General features: G+C 41.4%; 1 protein-coding gene across 2 annotated transcripts in view; it reads left to right on the top strand.

Moving 5' to 3' along the window:
- The first annotated feature begins 1,424 nt into the window (after nt 1–1,424).
- The window catches only part of LOC136576244 (ras GTPase-activating protein 4-like), a 143,953-nt gene continuing 126,496 nt past the window's right edge, over nt 1,425–18,881 (top strand). For both annotated transcript variants that reach the window (XM_066575369.1, XM_066575380.1), the window contains exon 1: nt 1,425–1,587. In XM_066575369.1, coding sequence (XP_066431466.1) covers nt 1,523–1,587 — 65 coding nt within the window. In that variant the 5' untranslated portion in view covers nt 1,425–1,522. The remainder of the gene's footprint in view (nt 1,588–18,881) is intronic.

Here is an 18,881-nt window from a genome sequence, read left to right on the forward strand (position 1 = left end):
TCATGTGCTAATACGCTCTGTAGCGGTGAGCAAATTTGCGCATGCGCCAGTCTGTTTAAGCCGTGAATTATTAGAGCTGCAACTTTTATGGCCCTTTTACACGAAACGATTATCATCCAAAATTGTTCAGATTCCCGTGTTCCCGCGAGGATCTGGGCAATTGTTGTCCCATGTAAACGCATGCAGCGACTGAACGGGACTCGTTCAGTGTCTGCATTCAGAAAACTGGACAAGTTGCTCAGTGTGAACAGCAGTTAGTCACATCTGAACGACTGTCTGCTTACTGTAAATGGAGGCGGGGGGGGGGAGAACGCTCCGCCTCCATGTCAGCAGCGCTGTGAGTGATGCCAGCGGTACTCGCTCCTGTATAACAGCACAGCAGCGAGCATCACTGGTACGAGGACCATCGTTTGCCCAACAGCTCATCCCGTGTAAAAGGCCCATTAGGCCGGCTTCACACAGGCGTATTTGCGCATGCAATATGCAGAAAACCTATTGATTTCAAGGGATTCATTTTGAACTTTCTTATTTTGCGCGCATTTTAGTTATGCAAAATAAATTGGAACGTGTTCTATTTTTCTGGATATTTGCGTACCGAATGTCCTCGTAGAAGTCAATTTGCACGCAATACGCAAGGAGATGTGTAAAGCATTGTGTAATTCCGCTAGAAAAAGAACACATTTGGAACTAATTAGCCATTTCAATCGGTGCGCCTGTTTGCCGTGCAAAAATGAACATGCCTTGCAAGGATAAAAAAACGCTGATGCGCACACAAAAAAGCACCTGCATTCCGCAAAAACACAGCACCGAGGTACAGGCAAATACGCTTCTGCTTGTGTGAAGCCGGGCGTGTTTTTTTCCCATTATGCGCCCATGAACGTCATGTTCGCATAACGAGGCAAAGCAAAGCATTGATTTTAATGGTTTGGTTCCCACTGTGGGGGTTCTCGCGCGTTAGTTGCCCTACCCTACCTTTCTCACAGTTTCCCTATGCGCACAATTGACTGCCTTTTTTTTTCAAATTTGCACACAGTAGCGCAGAGTTTGAATAGTCAAAAAAAAACAAAAAACAGGTCATGCGCTAATACGCCCTGTAGTGACGAGCATTTTAGCACATAATAGCACCACTGGACCCTAGCTTCACTTTGCCTACATGACTGGCAGTGAGTGAGCTAAGCACACCTGGCTCCCCTGGTTGGTGTATGCTGCTGACAGGCGCCCTACAGACTGCAGCCCCCGCCGCACACCTCAGCGGCTCCTTCCACACTCTGCAGGGTGACAAGACGTCACGACACCATGACGTCACGAGCTGTAACTCCGGCCGCAACACGGAGAGCCGAAGGAGCTTCCCGCTGTGCTGGCCCCGCCCCCACAGTGCAGGCCCCGCCCCCCGCTCCTTCGCTACTGCTCGACGTCTACTGATAATTCTCTGCTGCCAGCAGAAACTGCTAGACTGAGCGCTGAGCGCTAATGTGGAGGCAAGCGGGCGCCGGAGCGGGCAGCTGAACCTCTGCCCTCAGCCATGGCCAGGCGCAGCTCCCTCTTCATTCGGGTAGTGGAAGGGAAGAACTTACCAGCCAAGGACATGTAAGTAGCCGCGGTGGTGCGGACCATCTGTCAGCTCTGGGTCATCACTGCAGCTGGGAACATCAGGCGGCTGGTGACTGCCGGGGTCAGGCACTGAAGTTCACTAAAGACTATCTAAGGGGGTGATTGTGACTAGTCACTGGCATCAAGATAATGCTATAATACTCCTATATAATAGTCACTGGCATCTATATAATACTGTAATGCTACCATATAATACACCTGAGACTAGTCACTGGCATCAAGATAATGCTATAATACTGCCATATAATTGTCACTGGCATCTATATAATACTGCCATATAATTGTCACTGGTATCTATATAATACTGCCATTTAATAGTCACTGGCATCTATGTAATACTGCCATATAATAGTCACTGGCATCTATATAATACTGCCATATAATTGTCCCTGGCATCTATATAATACTGCCATTTAATAGTCACTGGCATCTATGTAATACTGCCATATAATAGTCACTGGCATCTATATAATACTGCCATTTAATAGTCACTGGCATTTATATAATACTGCCATTTAATAGTCACTGGCATCTATGTAATACTGCCATATAATAGTCACTGGCATCTATATAATACTGCCATATAATAGTCACTGGCATCTATATAATACTGCCATATAATAATCACTGGCATCTATATAATACTGCCATATAATTGTCACTGGCATCTATATAATACTGCCATATAATAGTCACTGGCATCTATATAATACTGCCATATAATAGTCACTGGCATCTATATAATACTGCCATTTAATAGTCACTGGCATCTATGTAATACTGCCATATAATAGTCACTGGCATCTATGTAATACTGCCATATAATTGTCACTGGTATCTATATAATACTGCCATATAATTGTCACTGGCATCTATGTAATACTGCCATATAATTGTCACTGGCATCTATGTAATACTGCCATATAATTGTCACTGGCATCTATATAATACTGCCATATAATTGTCACTGGCATCTATATAATACTGCCATTTAATAGTCAGTGGCATCTATGTAATACTGCCATATAATTGTCACTGGCATCTATATAATACTGCCATTTAATAGTCACTGGCATCTATGTAATACTGCCATTTAATAGTCAGTGGCATCTATATAATACTGCCATATAATTGTTACTGGTATCTATATAATACTGCCATATAATTGTCACTGGCATCTATATAATACTGCCATATAATTGTCACTGGCATCTATATAATACTGCCATATAATTGTCACTGGCATCTATATAATACTGCCATATAATTGTCACTGGCATCTATATAATACTGCCATATAATTGTCACTGGCATCTATATAATACTGCCATATAATAGTCACTGGCATCTATATAATACTGCCATTTAATAGTCACTGGCATCTATGTAATACTGCCATATAATAGTCACTGGCATCTATATAATACTGCCATATAATAGTCACTGGCATCTATATAATACTGCCATATAATAGTCACTGGCATCTATATAATACTGCCATTTAATAGTCACTGGCATCTATGTAATACTGCCATATAATAGTCACTGGCATCTATATAATACTGCCATATAATAGTCACTGGCATCTATATAATACTGCCATATAATAGTCACTGGCATCTATATAATACTGCCATTTAATAGTCACTGGTATCTATGTAATACTGCCATATAATAGTCACTGGCATCTATATAATACTGCCATATAATAGTCACTGGCATCTATATAATACTGCCATATAATAGTCACTGGCATCTATATAATACTGCCATTTAATAGTCACTGGTATCTATATAATACTGCCATATAATAGTCACTGGCATCTATGTAATACTGCCATATAATTGTCACTGGCATCTATATAATACTGCCATATAATTGTCACTGGCATCTATATAATACTGCCATTTAATAGTCACTGCCATCTATGTAATACTGCCATATAATAGTCACTGGCATCTATATAATACTGCCATATAATTGTCACTGGTATCTTTATAATACTGCCATATAATTGTCACTGGCATCTATATAATACTGCCATATAATAGTCACTGGCATCTATATAATACTGCCATATAATAGTCACTGGCATCTATATAATACTGCCATATAATAGTCACTGGCATCTATATAATACTGCCATTTAATAGTCACTGGTATCTATATAATACTGCCATATAATAGTCACTGGCATCTATGTAATACTGCCATATAATTGTCACTGGCATCTATATAATACTGCCATATAATTGTCACTGGCATCTATATAATACTGCCATTTAATAGTCACTGCCATCTATGTAATACTGCCATATAATAGTCACTGGCATCTATATAATACTGCCATATAATTGTCACTGGTATCTTTATAATACTGCCATATAATTGTCACTGGCATCTATATAATACTGCCATATAATTGTCACTGGCATCTATATAATACTGCCATATAATTGTCACTGGCATCTATATAATACTGCCATATAATTGTCACTGGCATCTATATAATACTGCCATTTAATAGTCACTGGCATCTATGTAATACTGCCATATAATTGTCACTGGCATCTATATAATACTGCCATTTAATAGTCACTGGCATCTATGTAATACTGCCATATAATTGTCACTGGCATCTATATAATACTGCCATTTAATAGTCACTGGCATCTATGTAATACTGCCATATAATTGTCACTGGCATCTATATAATACTGCCATTTAATAGTCACTGGCATCTATGTAATACTGCCATATAATTGTCACTGGCATCTATATAATACTGTAATGCTACCATACAATACACTTGAGACTAGTCACTGGCAAAAAGATAAGGCTTCTTTCACACGAGCGCATAAATAGTGACAGTGTTTTTACGTTTTCACGCCCACTCCGTATAAGCAGTAATAATTTTGACAGTGGTGGACGTGCATGTACGCCACCGCTCCACTCAATTCATTTCAGGATGAATCGGAGGCAGTATCTCGGTCGGATCCCCACCCATCAGCATATTACCCTCTATACTGTGCATAGGGCGTAACTTGCTGAGATTGGAAAACCTCTTTAAGCCCAAGGTTTGCTATAGAATTTTTAAAAAATCTCCCAGTGTATCCATAGGACTCCATTTACCCAATAGAGGCCAAGGGACTATCCTCCTGCCCTTCATCGGGCTGCTAGATGTCAGTGTAGCTTTTTTGTGGGACAAAGTAATATAGTCAACTATACTATTCCATACAAAGGCATATATATGTATATATGTATATATATATATTCACTCCTTGTAAAAAAAAAAAAATCAAGCACCTAGCAGGAGTTGTTGTTTTGCTACAAAACCTGGCATGCAGTTCCATCTCAGGCAGATATACAAATGATTAGAGTTGTGGTGTGATTAGATGAACAGTCTTGCCACCTTAGACCCTAAAAGTGGTTCCACCCTTGGTCTGTAAATGGCTCAGAGGCTCCTTGTGTGTAGGGACCTCTTTTTCTTCTTGTGTAGAGCTTGTTGGCCACTAGACGCCTTTACGATGCAATCAAAGAGATTTTGCACAGAAATGCTGAATGGTTATCTGTGCACATTTCCCGTCTCCTGGGCTATTCTGACCAGACTGTTAGGAGGTGTTGGGACCAGTGGATATGTGAGGGCACGCACGCTAGGTGACTGGGCTCAGCACACCCTCAGCAGACCACCAGTAGAGAGGATCATCTGATTATCCGACAAGCACCAGCAGCTCCAACTGTTTTGCTGTCCACCATCCAGAGACTCTTTTTGCAGTGGTGTCATGAACAATGAAATTGGACTGCTATGGAGTAGGTTGTCTTCAGCAAAAAATCCAGATTAAAGGCCAATTTAAGGCCAATTTAGACACAACGATTATTGTTTCAGCTGTATCCCGCTCCCTGATGACAGGCGGGGTATGAAGAACAGAGCGGTCCAGCTCTGTAATCTATACCCTGCACGGAGCACATGGCTGTATAACAGCCGGGCGCTCTGTGCAGAAAACATCTGGATGCAGAAAATAAGCGGGGCCACCCCGCTTGTCTTCTGCATCCTCCGCTCAGAGCACTCGGCTGTATAATAGCTGGGCACTCGGAGCGGGGAACAGCTGGATGCAGAAGACAAGCGGGGACACGCCGCTTGTTTTCTGCATCCTCCGCTCAGAGTTCTCGGCTGTATAACAGCTGACCACTCGGAGCAAGGAACAGCTGGATGCAGAAGGCAAATGGGGGCACCCTGCTTTTCTTCTGCATCCTCAACTGGGAGCGCTCAGCTGACAAGCGTCCCCCCGCTTGTTCTCTGCATCCTTCGGAGCGCAAGGTGATCGCTTAACGTTTGAGCAATCATCTTGCAATGTAAATGACACAATGATTATCGTTTAAAAGTCGCTCAAAAGACATCTTTTGAGCAATAATTGTTGTGTCTAAATGGGCCTTTACACGCAAAGATAATCTTTCAAATGATTGTAAGATTAAAAGATTTTGCAATCTATTTGCTGAAACTGTTAATGGCCATTAACACTTTTTCATCGTTATTTGCATGTAAAATGACCTCCTGGAGCTTTTTGCAGAGCCCAGTGTGTGATTAATCACATGCCCTGCTGTGCAAACAGCTGCATTGTTCCCCTCATGGCTTGTCCGCAGGTTAAAATGTTATCTGCTGACTCCTGTAGAGATAACAGATGCAGTCTATTCAGAGATACTTTATCTCTCACTAGCCCAACTGATCAATTTTAACCCCTTACGGTCATAGATTATTTCGGCATAAGGACGCAAAAGTGGGATTTACATCTCCACTTTTCAAAAGCAATAACTATTTTTCCGTCGACACGGCCGTATGTGGCCTGCTTTTTGCGTGGCAAACTGTAGTTTTTATTGGTGCCCTTTTTGGGTACATAGACTAAATTGTAGAACGTTTATCATTTTTTTAAAATAGCAGGGAGAGAAAACACATCAATTCTGGCATTTTTTTCCAGCGTTAATCATGCAGCACAAATGGCACAATACATTTTTATTTTGTGGGTCGGTATGATTGCAACAATACCAACTTTTTTTTCCCGCAATAAAAACACTCTTTTTGGAAATTATTTTTTTCTAAATAGCAGCATTCAAAGTCTTATAACTTTTTCATTTTTCCATGGATGGAGCTTTGTTAGCGCTTTTTTTTTTTGCGTGAGGAGCTGTAGTTTTTATGGGTGCCATTTTGGGGTACATATGGCTTTTTTGATCATTTTTATTGCGTTTTTTTGAGAGGCAAAAGAGTTTTTTTAATGCTTTTTGCCGTGCAGGATAAACAGTGTGTTCAGTTTTTTTGTATGAGTCGTTATGAATATAACAATGCCAAATATGTGGGAAATTACTTTTAAAAATTTTTTTTAATACTAAATGCAAAAAAAAGATGTTTTGTTTTTTACATTTTATTTTTACATTTTTTTAAATTTTGACAAAATTTTTAGCTTTTTTTTAAAAACGCATTTATGTCCTTGTAGGGAACTTGTACCACAACACCTGTAATCGCTATGATAAAGCATTGCAGGACTTTCGTCCTGCAATGCCTTATCGCTTGTTATAGCTATCATAGGCACTGGCAAAGCAGGACGCCTGTATCTAGCGTCCTATTTCCACGGCTGTCCCGATGCACCCCTGCTGTTGCAGCTGGAGGCCGGCTATCGGTGACAGGCAGTCAGATAGCGCGGGATCTTTTCTGATCTCACGCTATCCACAGGGCATAAGTATATGTCGTGTTGCGTTAAGTACCCCACAGCCACGACATACACTGACTCCCTGTGGTGTTAAGGGGTTATAGGCCCATTTACACGTAACGATTATCGCTTAAACTTCGTTCAAACGACCGAAAATGAGCGATAATCGTTACATGTAAATGCTGGCATTGTGCAGGTTTCATTTGAACGATGATTTTAAGGTGAAGTTAAAATCCATTGCTCAGCTAGTGAGAGAAAAAAGTATCTCTCAATAAACCACGAGCTGTTATCTCCACGGGAGTCAGCAGATAACATTATAACCTGCTGGCAACCCTGAGGAGAACAATGCAACTGTTTGCACAGCTTGGTGTGTGATTAATCACACATTGGGCTCTGCAAACAGCTCCTGGAGGTCTATTTGCATGTAAATGAAGATGATAACCTGTTAATGTCCATTAACACTTTAAGCAAATAGATCGCAAAATCTTTCAATCATTTGAAAGATTATCTTTGCGTGTAAATGGGTCTTAAGTAGAGATGAGCGAACGTACTCAGTAAGGGCGATTTCGCAGTCGAGCACCGCGATTTTCGAGTACTTTACTACTCGGGTGAAAAGTACTCGGGGGCGCCGTGGGTGAGCGGGGGGTTGCAGCCGGGAGAGGGAGAGAGAGGGCTCCCCCCTGTTCCCCGCTGCTACCCCCCACTCCCCTCTGCAACCCCCTGCCCCACAGCGCACCCGAGTACTTTTCACCCGAGTAGTGAAGTACTCGAAAATCGCGGTGCTCGATTGCGAAATCGCCCTTACCGAGTACGTTCGCTCATCCCTAGTCTTAAGTTCACCTTAAAGGAGATGTCCCGCGCCGAAACGGGTTTTTTTTTTTTTTACCCCCCCCCCCCCGTTCGGCGCGAGACAACCCCGATGCAGGGGTTAAAAAAACCACCCGCACAGCGCTTACCTGAATCCCGGCGGTCCGGCGTCTTCATACTCACCTGCTGAAGATGGCCGCCGGGATCCTCCGTCTTCGTGGACCGCAGCTCTTCTGTGCGGTCCACTGCCGATTCCAGCCTCCTGATTGGCTGGAATCGGCACGTGACGGGGCGGAGCTACACGGAGCCGCTCTCTGGCACGAGCGGCTCCATAGAAGACTGCTGAAGACCCGGACTGCGCAAGCGCGGCTAATTTGGCCATCGGAGGCCAAAAATTAGTCGGCTCCATGGAGACGAGGACGCCAGCAACGGAGCAGGTAAGTAAAAAACTTTTTATAACTTCTGTATGGCTCATAATTAATGCACAATGTACATTACAAAGTGCATTATTATGGCCATACAGAAGTGTATAGACCCACTTGCTGCCGCGGGACATCTCCTTTAAAATCAAAAAGTGTATGATGGCAGCATTTACATGTAACAATTATCGCTCATGCAGGGCAAATGTAAGAAGTCATGATACCAAAGGAGAAATTTTTTATCCGTTATCTATCTAGTGCTAATGATCACATCAGTCTCTATTCCCAATGCAGATCACAATCTCAGTTCTTTATATGTATAAATGAATGCTAGAGATATATTGCAGGGTCAGGTCACAGGATATCGCACCAAAAATATATTTATTAGGGCAAAAACACATGGGCATATGCGCAACTATGCTCGCTGCTACGGACTGCAGTTGCGTATGAGCTGGGGGTTTTTGTGTTTATTTTTTCGGGTCATTCAGACTCCACGCCAATGTATTTTTTTGCATTCTGTTATGCGGTCATGATTATCACGGCACATAAAGGGACAAAATCAGGCACAAGATTTTAAAGGAAAATAGTTTTTCGGTTCATTTTGGGTTATTATCATCACTTTTTTAATTCATTTCACAAATATCACCAATACATATGTGTAAAAAAAAACAAAACTTTATTTCTTAAACTTTTTTTTAATTCTTCGAAACATCAATATAATATATTATTCAGGTTGTATAAGTGCGACAATAGCCTGCAAGATAGCGTCCAATGGTATATATTAAAAAAGTGGTGACAGATAACCCACAAGTTTTACTTTCTTAGTTTCTGGTACTTCTGTAGCATGAACTCTGCAAAGATTGTAATCTCATCATTCTCACTTCATTCTGCTATATTTACTATGATACACCACAGATGTATAGATACAACAGGTTACATGAGCTGGAGTCGTTTTTTATCTAGGATCCATGCAAATGAGTGATAGTATAGTCCTCCACAGCTCCACCCCCAGCAGTGCTCTCCAGGAGAGATACCGTACATTACAAAAAACAGTCAATCAAACAAGAACAATTTTTAAATAGCTTATTCCAACTAATGTATCAAGTGGTTTCTCAACATTTAACACAAATTATGACTGTTAGGCCTCCTTCACACGCGCGACAAAGTCGCGCGATTTTGTAGCATTGCTACAATGCTACAAATCGCATGTATGAGAAGCCCATGCTTTCCTATGGGTTCCCTCACACATGAGATGTTTTGTAGCATGCTACAAAACAACACACAAACCTCGCAGGTCCGGCGATATGCCCACGACATGCTAGGTTTTGTAGCCCATGTTTCTCTATGGAGCCTTCCTATTTGTTGCATCGCATCGCACAAAAACACGGTTTGCATGCGATGCAACTTTGACAGTAGCAGATGCTACAAAGTCACGTGATTTGTAGCGTCACATGCAACTTTGTAGCGCTACAAAATTGTGGTATTATACGAGAAAATCGCAGCGATATCATACGGTGCAGCGATGCAATATCGCTGCGATTTTCTCGCAGTAATGCGGTGTCGCCCGTGTGAAGGAGGCCTTAACAGATACTGCAGTTTCAGAATTATTGAACCCTCATGAATAGAATCCATCAGAGCACACATTTGAAAATCAGGTGTTGTTTCAAGCACACCTGATGTGATTCATCAATGGCTTTATTAGTTGCATCAGGTGTGCTTGAGATAAAGCAAATTAAATACCTGGACTGGCTAAGACTTTGTTGACTGTGATATTTGATTGCATGTTAGAAATATGGCTAAAGGTAGCTTTAGGCCTTATTCACACGAACGATCCAAAAATTGGGCCTATATTGTGACTATCTGAAGCTTCAGATTCCAATGTATTCATTCAGATGAGCGATGTTTAGCCACGTAAAAAAGTGTGCCATCAAAAATAGAACATCAGTGCCCGCTTTTGGTTGCCGATTTTATACGCCACGTCCAAAATAGGTCTTTCCCTATCTTTGGCTGAAATACACTGGAAGCTCCCGTAGACTCCTATGGGAGCTTAAAAAAAGGGAGAGGGAGGGAGTTTATCTGCGTCTAACGCTTGGAAAAGAAGACAGCTGCCTCTATTTAAGCGTTAGTAGTCATCCCGAGGATTTCTGCTGACCGAAGGATTTCCATGCAGCAGCGTTTTTTTTATTCACCGATACACTGCAGCTGCCTGTGTGAATGGCAGAAAATACGCGGCTAAAGATCAGGACTTGGTCGCAGTTATTCTTCATTCGTGCTATTTTTTTTTATTTATTTATTTTTTAAAGCGCATTCGGGCAACTGTAAAAATGCATATGGTCATATGAAAGAGGCCTTACATGGGACAATAGCCACCAAAATAATCACTCAAAACAAGTGACCTGCAATGGAATGACTACTGAGTGACTTCTCGCTCCATGTAAACAGAGGAGTCATTCAATCTTAGAATGTCTGTCTATGTGTAGTTAATAGAGGCAGGCAGCTGGAGAGAGATCTACAGCCCGCTCCGCCTCCATTTACTGTCAGACTATCTCTCCTCTGTGAAAGCAAGCAATGATAGTCACTGGGACAGTTGTACGGTGTAAAGGTACCTTGAAGGCAGTCTGCTGCTACTTTTTTGGCTAACTGATGAATATACTGGCTAATGTCTGCCGATATGAAGTACATAATAGTACCTTTACTTTTTGTCTCTGCTTCTCCATTGAGCCAGACTGCCAGCAAGGGTAGACCGCCCATTGGATGGTCCACCGGCAATCTGCATCTAGTGCGTAGCGCAATTCAGGACCAATATCTAAACATTGGAGAAGCAGAGACACTTAAGTAAGGTACCAATATGTACTTCATATCAGCAGATATCAGACAGTATATTAAGTAGATAGCCGAAAAAGTCAAGAGTGTGGTCTAGAAAGAAAAGATGGATTCTATCAAGTATCAGGAATTCTAAGGAGAAAATATCATGCCTTCTGTGAGATGGCTAAAGATTGGGCGTCATTGGACCTTCCAACAGAATTTGGTTTCAAAAGTCTTGGAAGTTTCTGGAGTGGCCATCAAATTTGGAGAATCAACTTATATTAGTTGTCTTGAGATATTTAATTTGTTGTTTAATTGTTTTTTGTTTTGCAAACAGCTGAAAGTTTGTACATTTGGTAAATACACTTGATTTGTATTGGGGGTTGAGTCATTCTTGTTGCAGTTGTATACATGAAGGTACACTATAGATGTATTGCTGATGTTGGGTGTTGTAATGGAGGCTAACTATTCTGGTCAGGGGAATATTACGATATTTGCAGAAATCAATTACTGCCTACATGTGAGGACAGCAGGGAAACGTTAGCTTGAAGCCTTTGATCGCCGTGATCAGCATGGAACAATTATTTCATTGTAGAATCTGGGCATCTCTCTATTTCCGGACAGCAGATATTTCCGTGTGTAGCCGGCTGTAACACAAGATGTGATTTTGTGATTCTTTTAAAACAAACAATTCTAATCATGTGAAAAACAGGATGAGGTTGTGTAGCTTTCAGCTTCTGGAAAAGGTACTGGAAGTGCTAATCGCACTAGAAAGATATGATTTGGAATAGTATAAGACCATTACCTGTAATTGCCTGTTATCTCGGCACAGAATGTTCAGGGAAATAGCTGCAGTCCAAATAAGCCTGGCAGGCACATAATCACAAATGTATTGTTTACTGCTGGATGTCAGATACTGGGGTGTTTCTGCATTGCTTTATAGCAGCATACAAGAGTGTATTTACACATGTAGCAAATGTTAACTTGATATGTAATGCATTATGATAACTGTATTTCTAGCATTGTAGTTGTCAAGAGCGCCAATCATGTTAATGATTACTATATCTGTAGTTCCATCGCGCTACTTGATGGTGCTTATCTATGTCATCATACTGCCCATCCTGTGGTAAGAAGGCTCGATGCTTGTTCATCCAACCCACTCTTCCCAAGAATGAATGGTGTCACACTTTAGCCACGTTCCCTTTCTAAGTTGTGTCCTTCCGAAGGTGGGAATTCCTGCATACTGTGGTTTATATGCCACATGTGCCAAAAGGGCCCCACGTTCAGGACAGCCTTAGATGCCTTACAGGCTGCCTCTGTAAGGCGTATATTGTCCAGAAAAATCAGGCTGTACTTTTTCTATGCTGAATTAACAGTTTATATGTTTATGGGGTTTTCTGGCATGGATAGGTCAGCAATATTATATCGTGGAAAATCCTAAAAGCTTGGAGGTTTTCCCTTGTCTTTTTACCAAAACAGCTTTGCTCTTGTCCATGGACATTGTCTGATGTCCAACTTCCTAAGTAGCCCATTATATGCTTAATTTTCTTTTATTTTCATTTTGTATTACTTTTGTTTGACATTTTGGGGACTTTGGAACCAATTACTGGTTTTCCATAGAGTTATGTTTTCAATATGTACAATGGTCATTCCAGAACCAATATTGTATGATGAGGGACCACTGTATTTGTTGTGTGTTTATAATGGGACATAATTAACATTTTTACATCTGAAAAGGGCTTATGTGATTTAAGGTTCATTTACGTGCAAAAATAATCGTTCAAAAGATAGGTTTTGAGTGATTGTTTTGCATAAACTGCTAATGGACACTTCTGTCCATTAGCAGTTTATCACCTTCATTTGCATGTAAATGAGCCTCCTCCAGCTGTATGCTGAGAACAGCAGGTGGTCTACTCTCCTCATTCAGCTCCTTTGTTCTGCCAGGGGCTACCAGGGTCTTTCTGCTGTATACAATGTAATCAGCGCTCTGTGGAGAATACAATACCATGGACAGCAAACACTGCATGTGGTCTGTGTTACCTTCTCTCCGGCTGAATGATGTATTTTATGCTCACCTAAAAGTCATCGTTCAGCCAATGAGTGAAAAAGGGAAGCATTTACACACAACGATTATTACTCAAACGATAATTGTTGCGTGTAAATTGGCCTTCAAAGACAGTGAAAAAGAATTCATTGTATGTGAATTCTTTCTATGCTCAAGAGATGTCAATGTATTTTATACAACCTGCACAAGTCATAGGATGTCAATTGACTCCTCCGAGTTAACATGGTTCTCATTTTACCTTTGAGCAGTTTTCAGGTATTTGTCATGCATTAAAAAGTGTATTTATCATTGCTGGGTGGTGGTATTAAAAAGAAATCTTTATGGTTCTGCTCATTTGGGATGAGGTGGATGCCCCTGACTAGTGCTCTTCTGTTGTCATTCTCCAGCTTGCGTTGGTCTCAGAGTGGGCTGCAGAAAGATGGTGGCTAGAGATGAGCGAACTTACTCGGTTCGGGTGTTTTTGGACCCGAGCACCACTTTTTCCGAGTAACTGACTACTCGGACGAAAAGATTCGGGGGCCGCCGGGGGGGTGGCGTGGTGGAGCGGGGGGTAGCAGTGGGGAACAGGGGTAAGCTCTCCCCCCACTCCCCTCTGCAACCCCCCGTGCACCCCGGACGCCCCCCGAATCTTTTCGTCCGAGTAGTCAGTTACTCGGAAAAAGCGGTGCTCGGGTCCAAAAACACCCGAACCAAGTAAGTTCGCTCATCTCTAATGGTGACTTATTCCCTTTAAAATCAAGGGGTAGTTCATATGTAATTGTGTTCATACAGCACACAATAGAGGAATTATGGGACATAGCAACCTGAAGCAATATCATGTTTTTTGTGGTTTATGACATGTTGGCAATTGTTGATTGTCCTTTTTATATTTTGTCATTATGAATTATCTGCACTAATTAAAGTGGCTTTCTGGCAAAAAACGATTGATGACCGATCCTCATTATAGGTCATCAATAGGTAATTGCCAGCGACCCGCCACATGGGATACCTAGCGATCACCTGATCACCCGGCCTGCTGTCAGTGCATCAGACCAGATTTTCATCAATGGGAGCCGAAACGGCTATCACATTTCTGGCACTTCTGGCTCTGACACCAGGGATGGACACAGAAGTTTATAATAGCTGCTTCAGCTCCCATTGATTTCAGTAGAAGTGAAGCTGGCTAGGGTATTTCCACTCCTGTCTCCTATGACTCGCGTCTGGCCCATTGCACCAATTGTGGGATGGGCGATCAGGTGCTTGCCAAGCATCCATGCGACAGATCTCCAGCTATTAACTATTTATAACCTATCCTGAGGATAGGTCATCAGTAGTTTTTGCCTGGAAAGCCCTTTATTTTTAAAGGAAAATATCACCTATTTTATTCATTGAAGCAAAATAGTGAAACATTTTCTTATTTTCTAAAAAGTTAGAAAAAAAACTATGTGAAAAATTCAACTCCCTCTTTTTTACTCATTTTATTAAAAAAACTAATTATAGAAATTAGATAACTCCAGAATTGTGGATTTTTTTTAATTATTATTACAGATTTTTTGTGGCTTTCAAATTTACAGATGGACGCTAATACGGCATAAAATTTCTTTCTCCCATTGATTTCAGTGAGAAAAATTGGTGTATTGTCCAGGTTAAGAAGTGACAAGTCCCTTTTTTTCCCTTTATTGTAATGTGGATTAATAATCTGCAGTGCAGAAATCCATGTCTTATAAACAGGAAAGCGGAATATCCATTGAAATCAATAGGAGCTGGACTATAAACGGATTAGGGACAATTACATGGAAAGAATTAAGACAACACATTTTATATTGATGGGTATAATTTTGCCTAATGATACAGTCCGGCATTTTATTTACTACTTTTTGTGAATGTATATTAGAGGGTTTATGCACTCAGCTCTTCCATGAGCATGACATTTTATGAGAATAATTGAAAGTTGCTGAGTTTACCAAAAACAAGCAATGGATACAAAAAGAGAAGTTTTTGTTCTTCATACTTTACACTTCTATTATCTCTTTCTACCTTTGCCTTAAAATGAACAATACATCTCTACTAGACAGATCCAAATCTTGAACATTTGCAAATGTATCCAATTCTTCTGAATCCATCTGTCCATGGACTTCATTTGTTTATAAATACATAAATAAAAATAAGCACAAAGTTGCCATAGTAAATACATTTTCTTCTGTTTGTTTCTAACACTTGGTATGAATATACAGAATATACATTCTGCAGTAGTCTTTCAGCCACTATTCTACAGCTTCCAGAAAGTAGCTGTATGTGACTTTATGCTCTGCTGACTATTTGCCTGTTTGTGTTAAACCTAAACCAAGAGCCCGGCGCCCACAGATGCATTCAGCATGTCCTCAGCTTTTTCCCAGTTGCAGATCACATGCTTACAATTTACAGATTTTCTGCACCAAGAGATTCAGGTTATCGGCGAACTGTAATTGATTGTGCTGTATAGTGACCTGAATAACAATGACTCTAAAACGTCTGCTTTGCCATGGATGGACATTGTGGCACTGAACATCTCTTTAACAAAACAAGAATGTTTTATTTTAAAGGCTGTATGCTGTTATTGAATGCACTGATACAGTTAATTAGTAATAAAGATATACATTTATGCATAATGATGGCTATATCTTGGTGCTGGACTTGTTATATGTGTTGGTTGTAAAGCAGTTTGCTCAGTGGGTACTGTGTCAGCATGTTGGCTCAGCTGTTAGCACTGTTGCCTAAGGGAGCTTTCACACGGGGCTTAATTATTTTGCATTATGCACTCAAATCCACAGCTTTTTTTCCAGCTTTTTTTCAAATTGCGCACCAAACCCACAAGTCTTTATTGCGGATTTTGATGCAGAATTGCAGGCTGATCTAAGCCTTTTCAATTCCACATGCAGATTTGGGTGTGGAATCTGGGTGTCGGAATGCAGAATAATTCTCCCTAATAGTAGTGGCTCCTGTGTTCAGATCTAACCATGGATTGTGTACATGGGTCTATATAGGTTTTCTTGGCTTCTCCAGTCCCATCAAACTATCTCCGTGTTTAGATTGTTTCCTAGGAAGTTGGTTCTAGAATTTACTAGCATACGATAGAGAAATTAAATTGTGAACCCCCAGTTTGTGCAGCACTGGAAACTATGGAAGAGCTACATGACATCAATAATAGGGAATGTATGTAAGATATTGAAAACTAGACATAAATTATATTAAATGGTCACACATTTTTCAAACATCTTGTGTTTAACAATAGCTAGAATGATGACTTGCAAAACTGCTAACACTAAAGCTCTAGTCACTAAGGATCTCCCTACCTTCTGGGCTTATTCAGACGACCATGTATTGGCTGGGTTTTAATGCCCAGCCGATATATGGTGTCCCTCTCTACATGGGGAGGAGGTCGGATGAGCCAGGAGCAGTGCACTGAGCTCCCACCCCCTCTCCGCCCTCGCCACTATTTGCAATTGGAATTGGCAGGACGGGGGCGGAGCTAAGTTTTGGAAATAAGCTCTGCCCCCATCCCACTCCCTCCCATTGCAAATAGTGGCGAGGGGCAGAGAGGAGGCAGGAGCTCAGTGCACTGCTCACAGCTCTTCCAGCCTCCTCCCTCTGCAGAGAGGGATAGCGTATATCGGCCGGGCGTTAAAACCTGGCCGATATACGGTCGTCTGAAGCCGCCCTCTAGCAGACCACTGCGTGATTTCAAGTGTGTTACTGGAAATGGCACAATGGCAGAACAGTACATTGAAGAGGGGGATAAATCATCATGCTCATTGAAATCTATGAGATCAGAGGGGGGGGGGGGACTGAAAGACACTTATACACAGATGTCCTTCTGGAGCTAATCAAGCTTTTGCTGCTGTTTATTCACATCTGCACTGCTCAATACTACTGTACACTGTCCTACGTGATGTCTGCCAGTTTACTACCCATGGCTTGGATTTGACCAATATCAGTGGGTCTTCTATGGATTCCTTTCTGAATGTTGTCTTGCAGATAGATGAGTCAAAATCTTGGTACCTTGTTAAATCTGCATAGGCTGAACAGACTGTACACTGGTCTACACTGGCCATGTAACCTCTTCTCGGGATGCAGACTGCTATTCGGTCCATTGGGTCAGACAGACAAATGTCTATGTCTGCAACAACGTTTGGGGGAATACCCATTCCTCCTGTTCTCCAGAATTAAACCTGCTACCTATAATACATTGTCTCTCAGATATCTATCATTCCAAGGTCATGGCTTCTTTTCACTTAGTGAAGGCCTTTGACATGCTAGAGGAATCCTGGTCAAGATATAAAAGCCTTGATTTGCGATTCTCCAAGCAAACTGCTCTGATGAGCTTACTCACTCACTCACTTAAAAGAATGCTCTGAGTGAAAAGATGTACTTCCTCTTTACCCATGGCTTTGAGAGGAAGACCAATCCTGTAGGTCTCACATGAGTCCTGCAGTGAAGGACCAGACTAAAGCCCCATTTACACACAGTGATTATCGTTCAAAATTCGTTAAAACGATGGCTTGTGAGCAATAATCTTTGTGTGTAAATGCTTCCATCTTTCACTAAATGAATAACAGTGGTACTGGGATCAAAATAGCGCTCCTTCAGTATTGGATGGAATTTTAGAAATTAAATAATGTAAAATTTGAAACCTACCCGGCACTGTGGGATGACTCACTAGTACCTCCAAATCCTGGATAGCCTATAAAATAGTTTGTCCTTCCCAATCCTGGCCGGAGAGCTGCTCAGATATCTGGGGTCCCTAATGATAGGGAACCCAGGGTAGATACAAATCCAAGGTATAAAAAAGTTATCCAAAATAGCGCTTCACGGGATGAAGGAAAAAATGTATTCTTTCACCAAATAGGTGAAGCGCTATTTTGGATAACTTTTTTATACCTTTGATTCTGTTAACCATGACATTAAGGCCCCTTCACACGAACGCAACGTATTTGCGTACTGAACGGCGGTTTTTACTGCACTTGCTCATTTGCGCAGCACACAAAGATGCAGCGATTGAAATGGCTAATTAGTCCAATGAGTTCCAGATGTGTTCTTTTTCCAGTGGCATTACACATCTCCTAGCTTATTGCATGAGCATTGGCGCACCCTTCGTTGACTTCTATGTGGACTTTTGAAAGTAGCGCATGCTGCGTTTTTTTTTTTTTTGTGTGTGACCGAAAGACATAGGAAAAATATGTGCACGCGATTAAACCCATGGGCTCTATTTTCTGCATACGTTGCATGCAAACTTTGCTTGCACGAATACGCCCGTGTAAAGGGGGCCCTAAGGGTTGTTGCAGAAAGGCACAACATGGCTGCTTTGCGGCACTGAAAATAAGTTGTACAACCCCCTACTTAGCTGATTCTGATTAAATCTTGACCGGTGGCCACTTCGAAAATATGAAACAAACTTCCACAATAACAAAACACAATTTAGTTTAATCGAGCTGGTTGAACAGCCCCCCTTGGCTGAC

This window comes from Eleutherodactylus coqui, chromosome 1 (assembly GCF_035609145.1).
Source record: "Eleutherodactylus coqui strain aEleCoq1 chromosome 1, aEleCoq1.hap1, whole genome shotgun sequence".
Lineage (NCBI taxonomy): Eukaryota > Metazoa > Chordata > Amphibia > Anura > Eleutherodactylidae > Eleutherodactylus > Eleutherodactylus coqui.